A 16,942-nucleotide genomic window follows, 5' to 3' on the forward strand; every position below is an offset into this window, starting at 1 on the left:
AAGAGAATCCGCGTAGCTCAGTCAGTGAGAAACTGGCCTTGAAAATAGAAGGTGGTAGGTTCTAATCCCTCCTCCTCCACTTGACTCCTAAATTCGCTACTTTGTTGTCTGAGTGGGGAAGAACGGTCTAATTCAAATACGATGAGATTAAGTGGCCTCTAAGCTGCTGTTTTCAAGAAAATATGTATAGATAAATTTTCATCCCCTATGGCCATCCCGCATTCCCCTAAGGATCGTTGACTCGCAAAATGCCTGGCAACCCCATCGAATGGCATGGGATGGTGACCTAACAGAGTCGATCCACTGTGGATGATGAAAATGATGACTATTAGAATCAAAATATGATTTTTATTAGGATACGAACCATTTTACTAGATTACTCAACCCCCACGGCTACATCGCAGAGAAGAGAGATGGAGCGTTGCGACAAGAAGAGGGGCGAGGCTTCAAGTTTCACGAGAAGCATTTCTGTCGTGACGGAGTGCCTTTCCTCCCAGGCGGCCTGTAGCGACGTGTCTTGGACGCAACGGATCGCTTCTGAAAGGATGCTGACACTCACCTGGCAGACATGGGGGTTTGGCCCACAGTGGAACCGGATCGACTCTGTTCTCGGACGGCGTTGGGAAACGGACGACACAACCGACGGAAGTGAGCGGACGGGTAGTCGCGACCGTGTCCTCCCGGATGGAGACCGTATGGGACGTTCCGCGGCGACGGGGACGGGATCCGACGTAAAACCGGCCGACGGGCCGAGCTGGCATTGCGGAACCGGACGGAACGAATGTACCCGTCTCAGGGGAGCGCCGGCTCTCGGACAAAGAGGACAGAGATCGGAGGCCGGGTCGTTGGTTCGGGGAGGAATCCGTCGACAGATGGTAGTGATGGATCGGGCGCTGTGTGGATGCCGTGTGGGACCCGAGTGGGGAACGGACGCTTTCCCCACCCACAGCGACTACCGGTCGGGACGGAAAACACGGGTCGCTAACGGTGGATGCACGGAGGAACGGCGGACGTGACACGGACTGACCGGGGTGTCGTGGGCTAGGCGCTACGCCCGCGGCTCCAAAAGGCCACATCCACGACTGCCGCGTGCATTGCCTCTCGTCACCGTCTGGTCGTCTAAGAGTGGAGGACGAAGGGGAACGCAAAGGACTGTCTTTGATAGGGCATCATTTATTCATTCTATTCCTATTTGTCAATTACGATCGACTGAGCGCTATATTCACGGCACCTACTATAAGTCCTTGTGAAGTACAATTTGGCACAGATACGCGATCCCTGCCCGATGCCGGTCTCACGTGCGAAATCGTTCCTAGAAGTCGCTATGGGGGAGAAAGGGGAGCGATAACAGATCTGACCCACCACGGAGCTCCGTACGCCTCTGTCACAACTCGACCTGGCACACGACCTACACCCGATGCGGATGCCGTGGGACGGAGATGCCCGTCGAGATGGACACCGTTGAAGACGCCGTCCCGACGGTTTCGAGACGACGGCCCGCCGCTCCGAAGGACGACGGATGCTTGCCGGGTCGGAAGACGCCGCGCCGCAGTTCGGTACGGAGGGTGCTTCCGGGCCCACGTGTCCCCGGACTCGGGCGCTTCTCTAGTGGGTGGACTCCGGCTGTTTGCCCGTTGCTTCTCCGGGCCGCCTTTTGCTCCCCTAGTAAGTAGAGATGGACGCCAGGAATCTCGTGGGGGATGTCCACTGGGGTCGTCCCAATACCCGGGAAACTCACTCCTTGAGAACTACCACGGGGCCCGAAACACGTGAACCGCTTTCACTGGGAAAAACTGAACCAATGGCGCTCGGCACGCTCTTCGACACGAAGCCGAGCGCCACAGATGTGCCGTCCGTTGATCCTCGCCTCCGAAACCCGCCGACTTCCCGGACCCCTTCATCTCGGCTATCTCTACGGCCGACGACTCTTCCTCCGGGCCCGGACCGCCGTCCCTTAACCGCAGATGCCGGATGATGTCCCTGCTGGATTCGCTCGAGACGGCGACCTCGTCACGGTCGGGGAAGGTCGCTACGGACGCTGTAAAACGCACGTGGCACGCCCCACCCGGCCGTTAGCGATGGCGCTCACCCGGCACCGGCCGCTCCGGAAGAGAAGATGATCGGATGATGGTATCTGCGGAGCTGTTGTACAGGTGTCGAGGGCGGTTCGAAGCACTGGGGTACAGATAAACGACTCACGGTTTCCTACGTGGGGCTCCCGTTCTCGCAGCCCCGTGATAACAGATGAAGTCACCGAGACCCAAGGGAAGTTCACTGACTTGCCCAGAAAACACATCCTCGACAACCGACGGAGCCGGATGAGAACCCCAGGTGTCCGACTCCCAACCCCAAGCTCCTTCCGTTCACCGACGAAGGGACGAGACCCCTCCCGCGACCGCCCTCGGCCGGAACGTCCCACCTCCCCGAGCGCACCGCCGAGGAGAGATCCGCGGGTGAGATCCCGGGCCGTTGCGGAGCCGGGACCCCGGATGTCCACGCCACGAGTGGTTTTGTCGAATTCGGGGACCCGTGCCCGAGCGGGAGTGACCGATTGCGTTCCCGCCTCTCTCGGCCCACGCGGTGACGGTGGATCCGTGGGAAAGGGGGAAACGGGGAGTAGGTCTCGTCGAACGGACGGTCCGCGCGTCGGAGCTGACGGACCTGTGCAGAAAGACCTCGCGGGATTGCTTTCTGACAGATTTAGGGAGGAGGAGATGATAATGACGACGACGATAATAATAATGATAACGGCATTTGTGAAGCACTTCCTATGTACCGAGCACCGTTCTAAGCGCTGGGGAGGATACAAGGTGATCAGGTGGTCCCACGTGGGGCTCACGCTCTTCCTCCCCATTTTCCGGACGAGGTCACCGAGGCACAGAGAAGTTACGTGACTTACCCAAGGACACACGGCTGACAAGTGGCGGAGCCATGATTAGAACCCATGACCTCGGACTCCCAGGCCCGGACTCTTGCCGCTGAACCGCGCTGCTTCTCACGTGCAGAATGGACGGAGAAATAGATGGAAACCGTCGGTCTCAGGGGAGACCGCCCTGTTGTAGAGGAACCGAGGAGGGGCCGGGAGCCCCGACGGGACTTAGAAAAGCCCCGAGCAAGTGGGACTGTAGACAGACGGAGGAATGACCCATCTAAAGACGTAGATCTCCCTTCCTCCGCTCTCTCCCCGCTCCGGTCTAATCTTCGCTCTGCTCCTCATCTTCTGAGCTCCTCATCTTCCCTCCCAAGCCCTGTCCTCTTCCTCACTTCCCTATCGCCATGGAGGATACGACCATCCTTCCCGTCTCTCGGGCCCGCGACCTCGGTGTCGTCTTTGACTCGGCTCTCTCGTTCATCCCACGCATCCGATCCGTCACCGAAACCTGGCGACCTCGTCTTTATAACGTCGCCAAGATCCGCCCTTTCCTCTCCACCCCGACGGCTATCTTCCCGGTACGGGCTGTCGTAACATCCCGGCTGGCTTATTTTGTCGGGCTTCTCTCTGATCTCCCTTCCTCCTCTCTCTCCGCGCTCCGGGCTATTCTTTACTCTGCTGCGGCCCGGCTCACCTTCCTGCAGAAACGCTCTGGGCGTATCACTCCCCTTCTTAAAAACCTCCAGTGGCTGCCTATCGACCTCCGCACGAAACCAAAACTTCTCACTCTAGGCTTCGAGGCTCTCCATCACCTCGCCCCCTCCTACCTCGCCTCTCTTCTCTCTACTGCCCACCCGGCACGCTCCGCTCCTCTGCCGCCCACCTCCTCGCCGTCTCCCGTTCTCGCCTATCCCGCCGTCGGGCCCCGGGCCGCGTCCTCCCTCGGTCCTCGAATGCCCTCCCTCCTGACCTCCGTCAGACTGATTCTCTTCCCCTCTTCAAAACCCTGCTTAGAGTTCACCTCCTCCAAGAGGCCTTTCCAGACTGAGCTCCCCTTTTCCCTCTGCTCCCTCTGCTCCCCCTCTACCCCCCCCACCTCTCCTCAGCTAAGCCCTCTCTTCCCCTCTTTCCCTCTGCTCCTCCCCCTCTCCCTTCCCCTCCCCTCAGGGCTGCACTCGTCCGCTCAACTGTATATATTTTCATTACCCTATTTATTTGGTTAATGAGATGTACATCACCTGGATTCTATTATTTGGCTAACGGGATGTACATCACCTTGATTCTATTGATTGGCTATTGTTCTAGTGAAATGTTCATCCCCTTGATTCTATGTATTGTTTTTGTCTGTCTGTCTCCCCCGATTAGACTGTAATCCCGTCCAAGGGCAGGGACTAGCGCTGTTACCGATTTGTACATTCCAAGCGCTTAGTACAGTGCTCTGCACATAGTAAGTGCTCAATCGATACTACTGAATGAATGAATAAAGGCTCCCGGGGCTCAGGTCCCACAGTCCACTCCGACTAAACCGGTGTCCCGCACGGAGCCCCAGATCCCATTTCCATAACTGGCATCCAAGTCGACGATGCCATCCTCTTCTGTGCTGTGCGCTTCCCGGTCCTCACCCTTCTCTCTCTCTCTCTCTCTCTCTCTCTCTCTCTCTCTCTCACACATACACACACACCAGCCTCCCTCAGCAGTAGCACGGCAGCCCCTACCTGCACCTCGATAGGGGGTCGAATCTGAAAATTGACCTGATCATCCCGACTGCAGAGGAAGGGTCCTCGAGGCTGGAGAGATGTGTGAAAACGCCCCCGTAGAGAGAGTTGAACCTTCTCAGAGCCACCCTCGGGTCAGCCCGCCCCGACCTGGGCGTGAACGAGCTTGGAGGCCGTGAGGATTCCTTCCGGATCCCCAGCTCGTCCGGACGCACGACCGCATGACAGGTCGGTCCCTTCCGGGCGGGGTGCGCTCGGAACTTCTCTGCGATTTCCGGTCGTGGCGCGTGGGAAACTTCGGTTTGGATTCCCGGATGGCAGAATGAAAAGCCTGGAGTCTCTCCCCAGGCCCTCTGTCCACAGACTCCTCTCGCCGTACTCGGAGGTCTCCGGGACGATCGTCGGTCTCAAAGCGGGGATACCGCTCTCCTGCTGGTTTCAACCCGTAAGCTTTGGACTCTGGAAACGTCTCTTCTGAAAGCTGGAAACGGAGAGATAGGAGGTTGCAGACCGCCTGATTCGGAAAGTTGCTCTTGGGGGGCGGGTAAGGGGCGGACGCTGTATTCAACTTCCCTCGAGGGCCGTGAAACTCTGACCGCCACAGCAAAGATGACTGCAACGCTCTGCCGTATCGATGCTAAGTTGCCCCCTTCTCAGAATCCCACGAGGGGCTCATTTGTGCTCCGGCGACCCGACGCCCGGACACCCGGAGGAATGATGGTATCTGCGGAGCGCTTATACGAGGGGTCGGGCGCAGTTCGAAGCACTGCGGTACAGATAAACTACTCATGGTTTCCTACCTGGGGCTCCTGTTCTCGCAGCCCCGGGATACAGATGAAGTCACCAAGACCCAGGGAAGTTCCCGGTCCCCACCCTTCTCTCTCTCTCTCTCTCTCTCTCTCTCTCTCTCTCTCTCACACACACACACCAGCCTCCCTCAGCAGTAGCACGGCAGCCCCTACCTGCACCTCGATAGTGGGTCGAATCTGAAAATTGACTTGATCATCCCGACTGCAGAGGAAGGGTCCTCGAAGCTGGAGAGATGTGTGAAAATGCCCCCGTAGAGGGAGTCGAACCTACTCAGAGCCACCCTCGGGTCAGCCCGCCCCGACCTGGGCGTGAACGAGCTTGGAGGCCGTGGGGATTCCTTCCGGATACCCGGCTCGTCCGGACACACGACCGCGGTGACTTGACGCCGAGGCCTCTGCCGGCGACGCCGCATGTGAGGTCGGTCCCTTCCGGGCGGGGTGCGCTCGGAACTTCTCTGGGATTTCCGGTCGTGGCGCGTGGGAAACTTTGCTGTGGACACCCGGATGGCAGAATGAAAAGCCTGGAGTGTCTCCCCAGGCCCTCTGTCCACAGACGCCTCTCGCCGGACTCGGAGGTCCCCGGGACGATCGTCGGTCTCAAAGCGGGGATACCGCTCTCCTGCTGGTTTCAACCCGTAAGCTTTGGACTCTGGAAACGTCTCTTCTGAAAGCTGGAAACGGAGAGATAGGAGGTTGCAGACCGCCTGATTCGGAAAGTTGCTCTTGGGGGGCGGGTAAGGGGCGGACGCTGTATTCAACTTCCCTCGAGGGCCGTGAAACTTTGACCGCCACAGCAAAGATGACTGCAACGCTCTGCCGTATCGATGCTCAGTTGCCCCCTTCTCAGAATCCCACGAGGGGCTCATTTGTGCTCCGGCGACCCGACGCCCGGACACCCGGAGGAATGATGGTATCTGCGGAGCGCTTATACGAGGGGTCGGGCGCAGTTCGAAGCACTGCGGTACAGATAAACTACTCATGGTTTCCTACCTGGGGCTCCTGTTCTCGCAGCCCCGGGATACAGATGAAGTCACCAAGACCCAGGGAAGTTCCCGGTCCCCACCCTTCTCTCTCTCTCTCTCTCTCTCTCTCTCTCTCTCTCTCTCACACACACACACCAGCCTCCCTCAGCAGTAGCACGGCAGCCCCTACCTGCACCTCGATAGTGGGTCGAATCTGAAAATTGACTTGATCATCCCGACTGCAGAGGAAGGGTCCTCGAAGCTGGAGAGATGTGTGAAAATGCCCCGTAGAGGGAGTCGAACCTACTCAGAGCCGCCCTCGGGTCAGCCCGCCCCGACCTGGGCGTGAACGAGCTTGGAGGCCGTGGGGATTCCTTCCGGATACCCGGCTCGTCCGGACACACGACCGCGGTGACTTGACGCCGAGGCCTCTGCCGGCGACGCCGGCATGTGAGGTCGGTCCCTTCCGGGCGGGGTGCACTCGGAACTTCTCTGGGATTTCCGGTCGTGGCGCGTGGGAAACTTGGCTGTGGACACCCGAATGGCAGAATGAAAAGCCTGGAGTGTCTCCCCAGGCCCTCTGTCCACAGATGCCTCTCGCCGGACTCGGAGGTCCCCGGGACGATCGTCGGTCTCAAAGCGGGGGTACCGCTCTCCTGCTGGTTTCAACCCGTAAGCTTTGGACTCTGGAAACGTCTCTTCTCAAAGCTGGAAACGGAGAGATAGGAGGTTGCAGACCGCCTGATTCGGAAAGTTGCTCTTGGGGGGCGGGTAAGGGGCGGACGCTGTATTCAACTTCCCTCGAGGGCCGTGAAACTCTGACCGCCACAGCAAAGATGACTGCAACGCTCTGCCGTATCGATGCTCAGTTGCCCCCTTCTCAGAATCCCACGAGGGGCTCATTCGCGCTCCGGCGACCCGGCACCCGGACGATGTCTGGCACAAAACCTGCCCGCTCTGAGGTCGGTGGTCTCGGACGCGAGTCCGCACGGCCCGTCCGCTTCTCCGAGAGGGATGGGGTGTACGCGTGTGACGCGCCCTTTTCCGGGCCTGACCCTACACTCCGGAATGCTCCCCTGGTGGGCCCGGAGTTCTCCCTTTTCCGGGAGTGAAGAGCGTGCCGCTCCGTCCCGCGGACGGGGTCGTGGGCGCGCGGGCGTCGGACCCGTCGACGGAATCGAGAGCCCCGGCTATTCTAGGCCCCGTGGCCGAGTCGGATGGGACCCGCTCCCCGCGCGGAGCCTCGGACGGTACTGATCCCTTGACCTGAGAGAGGCGGCCGCTTCTTTTCTCGCTTCCCCGGCAGCTGACCCCTCTGCCCGACTGACCCGTGGCGTTGCTACACCTCGCCTTTGGTGTAGCGACGGATTCCAGGAATTCATCTCTCAACGTCCAGCGAGCGTGAGAATCGATTCGGCAGACCCCACGCTGCAGAGGGATGATCCGCTGGGCCGAGGTGATGCCCTGAATGGCCTCTGCTTAGAATGATATACTCTATCGGATGTTTCCTCGACTCATCCTACCCTGATCCGCGCACCGCCGAGACCGGCGCGGGGCTCCTTTCGGCGTGTGATCCGACGGCTTCGACGCGCGCCTCCCCTTCTCCCCTTCCTCCCCGTTCTGAAAGCCGAGACTCGCTGTAGGAGCCTCCGCTGGGTAGGAGGTGGTAGAGCGTGGATAGGATGGAAGAATGATGGGACTGAAGCTTTTCTACCGGTCCCGACCGAATGGCGCCCGAAGTTATTTGAACCTGACCTGAAGGGACGCGTGGGGATCGGTGAGCCCGAGTGGCCGTCTCCTTCGCCCCGTGCTCTGAGGCTCCCCTCTGTGGCCAAACTCTCCGGTCTCCGGGACATCCCGCCATCTCGGAGCCGGAGAGGGACCGGTAACGGAGTTCGGAAAACAAGAGGTTTCTTTCGCGGACGCCGTTCTCCCTCTCCCCGACCCAACTTCGAACCTATCGTCGAGACAGATGAGGACTGTAGACGGGCCACGTCGGCTGAGCTGACTGCAACTCTCTGCCCTTTTGACGCTCGATGGCCGTCTCCAAAGACGGGGACGCTGGACTTCCGGGAGACACGTCTGTCCCACGGTGTGAGGTCCCTTCTCCGGGAACCGAGGATGTGTGGGGACAACCCGCGTACGGGACGGCGGACGCGGTGAGGTTGACCCCTCTGTGGGATCGAGGGCCCCGGGCCCGCTCGGTCCCACGGTCGAGTCCGAGGGAGCCTCGGCTTCCGAAAGCGGCTCGGGTGGTCTGTGGGCGGTCCCGTCCCCCCGTCCTTTCCCGAGTCTAACGGATGGCCGGGTCTTTACACGACGAGAGTATCCATCCGGGGGGTGCGGGGAGGAAAATGGACATGCGAGGGGAACCGCAGGCCACCTCCTGGAGAAGATGTCATCTGACGGAATCCTTAAAGGTGCAGGTCAAGGAACTTCGATGGGGGAAGAGTGGAGGTCCAAGAAAAAAGGGAAAGCGAGAGAATATTAAGAGATGAGAGAAAAACATAGAACACGAGGAGAGGCAGGCACGACCGTTAGCTCACCTCAAGAGTGAAGTGTAAGGGCTTAATTTGGAGAGGAAGTAGGGAGGCTAGGTAGTGAGAAGCTGGGAGACTATCTGAAACCTAAAAAGACCGGGGATAGCGTGAGAGCTGAAGAGTATTCATTAGATTGTATTTATAGTGTGCGCACAGCTTGGTACTCACTCCGGGGGAGACGCAGACGCATTCCCTGCTCATCGCCCTCCCCGCCCCCCCCCCCCCCACCACCATCCCTATACCCCCATCATCCCCGACACCGTCGTCCCGGCCGACCCCTCGGTCCTCCCTCTCTGGGCCGATCCACGGTCCGCGTTCGATGCTTATACCGGCTCCGGCGCTTCCCCTCTCGGGGTCATACCTGGAGAGTTTCCAGGGCTCTACCGGTCTCGATGACAGAACGGAGACTCGAGGCGTAGCCGTTCGGTTCCTAGCGTGCCGGCTAGCGACCCGCAGGCGATCCGCTTAAAGTCAAAACTCCCCAGGGCCGGGCGGTCCGGGAGAGAGTCGAGGGCGGGGACTCGGGTTTACGGTGCAGAAGGAAGCCGAGGTAGACCGCGTTCGCATTTCGACCCAGAATACTCTAGGGATACGCTAACGGAACGATGGAGTTGGGGCATTCCCGGGAAAGATGCTTCTGCGGAACACTGCGGGTGAGACCCGACTCGGTGACGTAAAACGAGACGAGACACGGCACTCGAGAGAGGACGAAAGAACGATCGACGGCCACGCCTTTTGCCCTTTATGAGCTCAGGGGCCGCGGTGGGAGACAGACATTGTCATATGCGAACCTATTACAGAAACATAGCGTTGGAGTCGAAAGGCAAACGATTTCGTTTGAGACAGATCGAGCCACAGCGACGCCGCAGACGAGGGAGATGTCAGAAGTGAGCGGAGACGGACGTTGCGCGAGAAAGTTCCTCACGGCCCCGGCGACTCCAAGTGGTCCGCGCCGAACGGAAAGGCCGGCGGTCGGTCGGTCGCGACCTCATCCGCGCTTTGGGGGCCGTCCCTCTCGTCTCGGCTCTCCCGGGAAAGCGGGCGGAGGTCTGTCTGTCGAAAAGGATGGCCCCGGTGACGAGCGTGCTATTAGGGTGGACTGCTCAGGACTCTCTCTCCTGCCTCCTCTGTACCGAGAAAGGCAAGATGAGTCCTTGGGGGAGCAGACTGTTCATCCCCGATAGGCCTCGAGATTCCCCTGGGCTCACTGGGCTTCCTCTGGAGAGGTGGGTGGAGACACACGGTCTCAGCCTTGACGCTGACCTCCCTCCCGCTCCCCCGGGAGCAACCCCTAACAGATAACGGAAAGGTCCCTTCTTTAGGACCTTTCTAGAAATGGGCCGGGCCGTGCCAATAAAAGAACTGTTCACTACTCTGCTCTACCTATCTTTTCATACTGGACCCCTCTCTTCAACAGAAATCAATGCCCTCGCCCCCTCGCCCAACCACCAAATATCAGGCCAGGAGGCTGTCATTCCCGAGGCCAGGCATCCCCGGTACGTTTGTACATTGGGCACAAGTCAGTGTCTAATACTGGGCCGGCATTTTCAGCTCCAGGGCCTATGTGCTTGACTCTCAAGGAAATGTATCTACTGCACCTCAGTGAGTCTCTTTACATTGACACGCATCTCCTACCAGATGTTCTAGAACTCTATTTCTCAGGGAAGGATAAGCAAGATAGTGACAATCCCTGCCTTCCTCCAGACAGAGTACCACCTACCTTGCTTCCTCAGAAACCGTCGTCACACACGGAAGAGTCCCTTCTTTGGGGACTGTGGATGTGCCAGGTGAATCGGAAGTCACGGGGAGGTCCGATCCGTCGACGGAGGCGAGGGCCCCCGGCCTTCGGGCCTACCGCCGAGTCAGAAGGAACCGGACCCCGTTTCCGTGAACGGCTCGTGCGTCCACGGCGGCGTCCTCCTCCCCGCCGTTCTATCCCCCCCAACCCCCACCGGCTTCACGCGCACACGCTCGACACCTTCCCTCGGATGGAGGGGTACGGACCGTGGCTCCTTCTCAATAACGGGGCAAGTCTGAGAATCGACCTGACGGTCCAAAGTGCGGAGGTATGATCCTCAAGGCTAGAGAAATGCAAGGGGCAGCTTCTGGATTTTCATAGAGTCATATTTCTGGAGAATTGACTGTACTAAGCACTCGGGAGAGTACGAAGCAAACGACAGACACATTCCCTGCTTATAGAGCTCACGGTCTAGAAGGGGTGGGGGGGCAGACAGGCATTTACATACACGAATCACTAATTAAATACTTACAGATAGGTAGATAGACATATACACATGGGCTGTGGGGATGGCAGGGAGAATGAATAAAGACCTTAAGTCAGGGTGACGCATAAGGGGGCGGAAGAAGAGGGCTCAGGTGAGGCTTCTTGGTGGAGCTGTGTCTTCGGTGAGGCTCCAAAGTGGCGGACAGCAATCATCGGTCCGACGGGGGGAAGGAGGATGTGTGGAACGGGTCGGCGGGGAGATGGGTGAGATCGAGAGGGTTGGCGTTAGAGGAACAGAGCTGTGTGGCCTGGGTCGTACTTGGAGAATAGCGATGTGACATAGCAGTAGGGGTGACTTTTTGTTTCTTGCAGAGGTGGACCGTCAACCGCTGGAGTTCTTCAAACAGCGGGGAAACTGGGTGTCAATGTATTTGTAAGAAAACCGTCCGGGGAGCGGACCGGAGCATGGCCCGGACGGGAGGCCGGGGGGGAGGCCGATACGATCGTCGAGGCGGATAGGATGAGTGCTTGCGTTAATGGGGTAGCGGTTTGAATGGAGACCGAGGGGCAGATTTTAGCCATGGAAAGAGACCGTAGAGAGAGTACAGTACTCTCTGTAGAGCAAGTAATAGCTAGTCGCGGTCTCCCCTCTCCCATTCCACCCCGAACCGTGGACGGTGGGGACTCGAGGCCGCGGAATTTCCCACCGAGTATCGGAGCCGTTTCGACGAGCGACTCCGGGGACTCGGCGCCGAGGCCTCCTCTGGCGACACGGTACCGGACCCCGGAGCGTCGGTCCGACGAAGGCGGGGGACGATGGGAGCCGCTCCGCCGGTCCTGGCCGACGGGCATCCGAAACGCGTCCGTCTGCGATCCCCAGGTTTGCCTCTCTCGGCCTGCCCTCCGTCCTCAGGCGAGAGCCGCTTCCGAATGGCCGGATGTCGATGTCTCCGGGACGGTCGGGGGCCTCCAAGCTGGGGAGAGAAGGGTAGGGGTTTCAGATGATTCTTTTCCTTAGCAAGAATTCAATTCTCCCACCCGCCAAAAACCTCGACGCCGGAAGAGGGCAGCTCTCCACAGACACATGGAGCACACTTAAGCCGAAGGCAAAACTCCGCCCGACTGATACTTGACCACCCACTCCAAATCTTTCGGTCCAGAGAGCGCTCGTACTCCGGGGACGGGAGGTCCGACCCAAACCGGACTCCATCCGGTTGTACCACGCCCGCCTTCCGCACTCCTGGTCCGCACCGGTGATGACCCGTTCGCGGAACTCTGCTGGTCGGACAGGAAGAGAGTGGACACGTTGAAGTACCGCCTCGCCCTCTGCAGACGTTGGCCTCCCGTAAGCCACCGCTGGCAGTCCCAGACAGGTCTCTTGGCCGGCGCCTGACGGTCTGTGGGTTAACCCCGAAGACGGGACCGTGGTCGGAAGGAGGTGTGAACCATCTCTAGAATTTAGGGCACCACGTCTTCTCGGTCTCCAAGACGGGCCGGATAGAGTCGGTTCCCTGCACTGAGCCCCGGGCCTTGTTGCCGGAACCGGCCTCCATACCGAGATCGATAGCCTCCTCCTAACTATCCTTCCCCGAAAGCTAACCCCATTACACATGCACACACAACCCCCCCCCCACCAAATCCTTCCCTTTGTGGTGGCCACATGGTCCGCACAGTTCAATCCCTCGCTGGTGGGCTAAGTCTGGAGATTGACTTGACTGTGCCCACACGGTAAGGAGACGGTCCTCATGGCCAGGGTGATTCACCGAGTACCGTCTGTGTGGAGATTAATCGCCGGTCACGTTCCTCCCTTCGTCATCCTACCCCAAGTTGGGCTTTGCGGGGCTTCTCCCCGGGTCTCAGGCGGCAAGTCAGAGCCGGGAAGGGTGTGGGCAAAAAGTGGGGGCTCACCACCAAACTCTCCTGCGGGTGAGCGGCCGAGAAGCCGCGAGAGTCCCTCTGATCAAACTCTTCTGTTCCTGGGTTTTCTCCACCGGTCCTCGCTGAAACCCATTTGAGGTGGCGGAATCTGACGCTGGGAGAGAGACGTACGTCGGTGAGCCCGAAGGGCCGCATTCCCCGGTCCCGCCTTCTGAGGTCCGCGTCTGTAACCGAACACCTCGGTCTTTGGGAACGGCAACTCTCACATCTGGAGAAGGAGGGGGAGGAGATGGCAAACGACTCCAATTTTTGGTTTATTTCGGGGTAGAGGGGGAGCGAGGCAAGCGTTGTTTCCCCCTTCCTCCCCCGCAAAAAGAACAGTCACCACTCCACCTAAGCAGACAACGGTGCAAGTCAACTCCTAGCCCCACGCCTCACTGCTTTTCTCCTCCCAACCCCTACCTCTGCCGAATGGGACTCGGACTGGAGTCCTCAAGGCTCTGCTTCTTAGAGAGGAACGGTGTGGACGTGTCGATGCCACTCTGTCCCGATCCTTAGATCCCCGGAACCTACCAGCCGCAGACACAGGAGGGTACCTTTCTCAAGGGACCGAGGATAGGTTGGGGATGTGCTTAATAAGTGCCAGGACGAGGGAGACGTCCGAGGCGAGCGAGACGCGCGGAGGGCGCGGCAGACCTCGGGGCCGATCGAGTCGAAGGCGACGACCGAGATGTCGGACGTCCCGTCTATCTGCCCAGAGATGTGAGATGATCGCGTTGGCCCTCGGTGCGGTAACTCCCATTGGTCTGAAATGACCCCCATTAGCCCACCGACCCCTAAGTCTCACACCAAACTCAAGCCCGCTATCGTTTCTTTTCAGGATATGCCCAAGTAAAACTTCTTTCACAGAGGGACCATTGATGGCTATGGGTGGGGGAGGGTGTCACAACTTCTCTTTGCCCCAGTTACTTCACTGGTAAAATGGAGATGAAGAATACGCATCCCATGTTGGACATTGACCATGTGCCTGGCACACAGTAAACACTTACATGCCATTATCATCGCCGTTATGATGAGTTTCACAGAACCCTGAAACACAGAGCTTTGGAGCAGCCTATTCCGTGGTCCTATGTGGAGTGGAGGGTTTAGAAACTCCTTTAGGTTCTCGGTTTACAAAAGCTCTCGACACGGAAAGGACCCCGTACACCGCCGCATCCGTCCCCCTCAAACTATCGCTCCAGCGCTTTCCGGGGACGAAACCGATTGCCCCGACAAGGCAAATTCCATGGACCGGTGTCACGCTTCCGGCCCCAGCACCGATTTGGTCTCACCAGGGCTTCCCTATGATGGTCCTCCTCCACGACTGATGAGCCACACACAAACGCACAGATGCAGAAAAGGCCGCGGAAAAGGATCGGGCAGCCTCCGTAGAGGGAGTGACAGCTAGTCCGGGTCTTCCCGCAGTCATCCCACCACGACCCATACAGCGCCGAGCGTCGAGGCTGAGGAACGTCCCGTCGGGTCTCAGAACCGTCTGAACCCACAACGGGGGGAACTCGCCGCCAAGGGGTCCTCGGGCAAAACCGAACTGGACCTCCAGAGCGTCGGTCCGACGCAAACGGGTTACAATTGGAGCTCGTCCCCCGACACCGACCCGTGCGGTTACGTGAACCGGGCGGGGGACGGCTGCGCTAGAGACGCCGCAGGTTTGGGTTTCTCGCCGTCCCCGACGTCCGCAGCCGAGGACCACATCTCAATCGCTGGATGGTAGACGGTCTCGAGGCTAGAGAGACAGGGGTAGGGGTGTCAGATGACTTTTTCTGTATGTGAGTTTCCCTTTCGACACCTCCCAGTGACCCCAACACCAGACGCAATCCATCACAACTAAGCAGAATGCAAAACTTCACACTACGAACGCTTAACCACCCCCTCCAAATCTGTCAGTCCAGAAGCGGCTCGTACTCCAGAGACCGGCGGCCCGACCCAAACCGGACAGAATTCGGTTTGGAGTACCGTGCCGGCACTCCACGCACCCTGTCCGCACCCGTGACGACCCGATCCCGTAGCTCTGCTTTTCAGAGAGGACTTGAGTAGATAAAGCGATGGTCTTCCCGCCCGACCCTGGACACGAGACTCCCGGAAGCCGCCGGTGGCGGACCATCGGTCCCTTCTCGGGGGCCTGAAGGCGCCGCAGGTCGGCGCCGCGGACGGGACTGTGGGTGCGGAGAAGTTCGATGCGTCTCTAGAATTAAGCGCCCCGAGTCCTCTCTGTCCCACGGTCGAGTCGGACGGAACCGGTTCCCTGAACCGGCCTCCCTACCGAGACTGGTAGCCTTCTCCCAACTGGCCTTCCCTAAAAGCTAGCCCCATGATTCTCTCACAAACACACAGGCGATAAAATACTTTCCTTTACGGTGGCAACATGGTCCAGCTAGTTCAAACCCTCCCAGGTGGGGCGAGTCTGAGGTTTGACTTGAGTGGGCCCACACTGCAAGGGGGTGATCCCCAAGGCCGGGGCGATGCGTTCTCTCCGTTTGGAGGGAAATAGTCCATCGGACTATTTCTTGCAATCCTACCCCCAAGCTGAGCATTACGGGCCTCTTGCTGCGTCTGCACCCGTGAGATGTGGAGGCGGTAGGGGTGTGGGAAAATCTTGGGACTCACCACCGACATCTCCTCCGGGCACCAGGCGCGGGACCCTGGACCATCGCTCTGATGGAAGTCGATCGTTACTGGAACTTCTCCTCCATCTACACTGGTGGAAACCACCTAGGGTTGAAGAAATGGGCCTCGGATCTGTGAGCCCGAGGGTCCGGGTTCCCCCATCCAACCTTCTGAGGTCCTTGTCTGCTGCCAAACACTTCAGTCTCCGGGAGAATCCGTTCTCACAGCTGGAGATGGAAGGATAGGAGAATTACAGATGACTTGGCTTTTGGGGGGCTTTTGGTGGGGGCCAAGCGTGGGGGAGAGGAGCAAAGTACCGTTCCCTTCCCCAAACCCTGACCACCACAGCTAAGCCGACTGCAACGCTCTGCCCTATTAATAATTAGCTGCCCCTTCCTCGGAATCCCAGCAGGGGCTCCTTCTCCAGGGCCCGGAGGTTCAGAACCACTATACGAGTCAATTTTTAGGGCAAAGCCTGCCCGTTCCGTTCCTCCCCACCACGGCGATGTTGACGTGGTCTCGGACGGGAGTCCGCAAGACTCCGCTTCTCGGGGATAAATGGGGTGGACGCGTCGAGGCCATCTGTCCCGCCTCTGATCCTAGACTCCCAGAAGCCACCGCCACTGATGGGCCCAGACAGGTCGCTTCTCCGGGAGCCCATCTTGCACCATTCGACCCCGCGGACGGGGCTGTGAGCAAGTAGGGTTTGACCCTTCAATAGAATTATGGGCCCCAGACCTTCTCGGCCCCTCGGTCGTGTCCGACGAAACTAGGTTCCTGCCCAGAGCCTCAGCTTCCAGAACCTGCCTCCCTGCCAAGAATGGCAGCCACCTCATCATTCTATCCCAAAAGCTAAGTCCCTCTCTCATTCTCTCTCTCTCTCTTTCACACACACACACACACACACACACACACACACTGCCCCCACCCATCCACCCACCCTTTCCTTTGTGGTGGCAGTGTGGCCCAAAGCTCCATCTCTCCAGGGTGGGAGAAATCTGATAATTGATTTGACTGGACTCAGTGCAAGGGGATGATCCTCAAGACCAGGGCAAAGTGTCCAGCAGCCTCTGTTTGGAGAGTACTAGCCCGTCAGATTCTTCCTCGGGTCAACCTACGCCGAGCTGTGCATGACAGGGGTGGGTGCTGCGGGGCTCCTGTCCGCATCCTAGCCGTTGGGTCACAGACCCGCTGTGTGTGGGGAGCGGGAAGGCGGGGGAAAAGATCATGTTAATGACCTGACGAGAAGTAGCATGACCTAGTGGCTAGAACACAGGC

At 59.0% G+C, this 16,942-nt stretch overlaps 1 protein-coding gene across 1 annotated transcript; it reads right to left on the reverse strand.

Moving 5' to 3' along the window:
* Positions 1–9,612: 9,612 nt before the first annotated feature.
* Positions 9,613–15,708, reverse strand: LOC103165016. The gene is made up of 10 exons (XM_029049594.1): positions 15,665–15,708; positions 15,034–15,213; positions 14,667–14,783; positions 14,332–14,443; positions 13,681–13,750; positions 13,463–13,553; positions 13,031–13,154; positions 12,296–12,519; positions 10,619–12,096; positions 9,613–9,951 (listed from the first exon to the last, which is right to left on the reverse strand). Exons 1-9 carry the CDS (start codon positions 15,706–15,708, stop codon positions 11,697–11,699), a joined length of 1,362 nt encoding a protein of 453 aa, XP_028905427.1. The 3' UTR covers positions 9,613–9,951; positions 10,619–11,696.
* Between the last annotated feature and the right edge of the window lie 1,234 nt (positions 15,709–16,942).

The sequence above is a fragment of the Ornithorhynchus anatinus genome, chromosome 21, assembly GCF_004115215.2.
Source record: "Ornithorhynchus anatinus isolate Pmale09 chromosome 21, mOrnAna1.pri.v4, whole genome shotgun sequence".
NCBI classification, from domain to species: Eukaryota; Metazoa; Chordata; class Mammalia; order Monotremata; family Ornithorhynchidae; genus Ornithorhynchus; species Ornithorhynchus anatinus.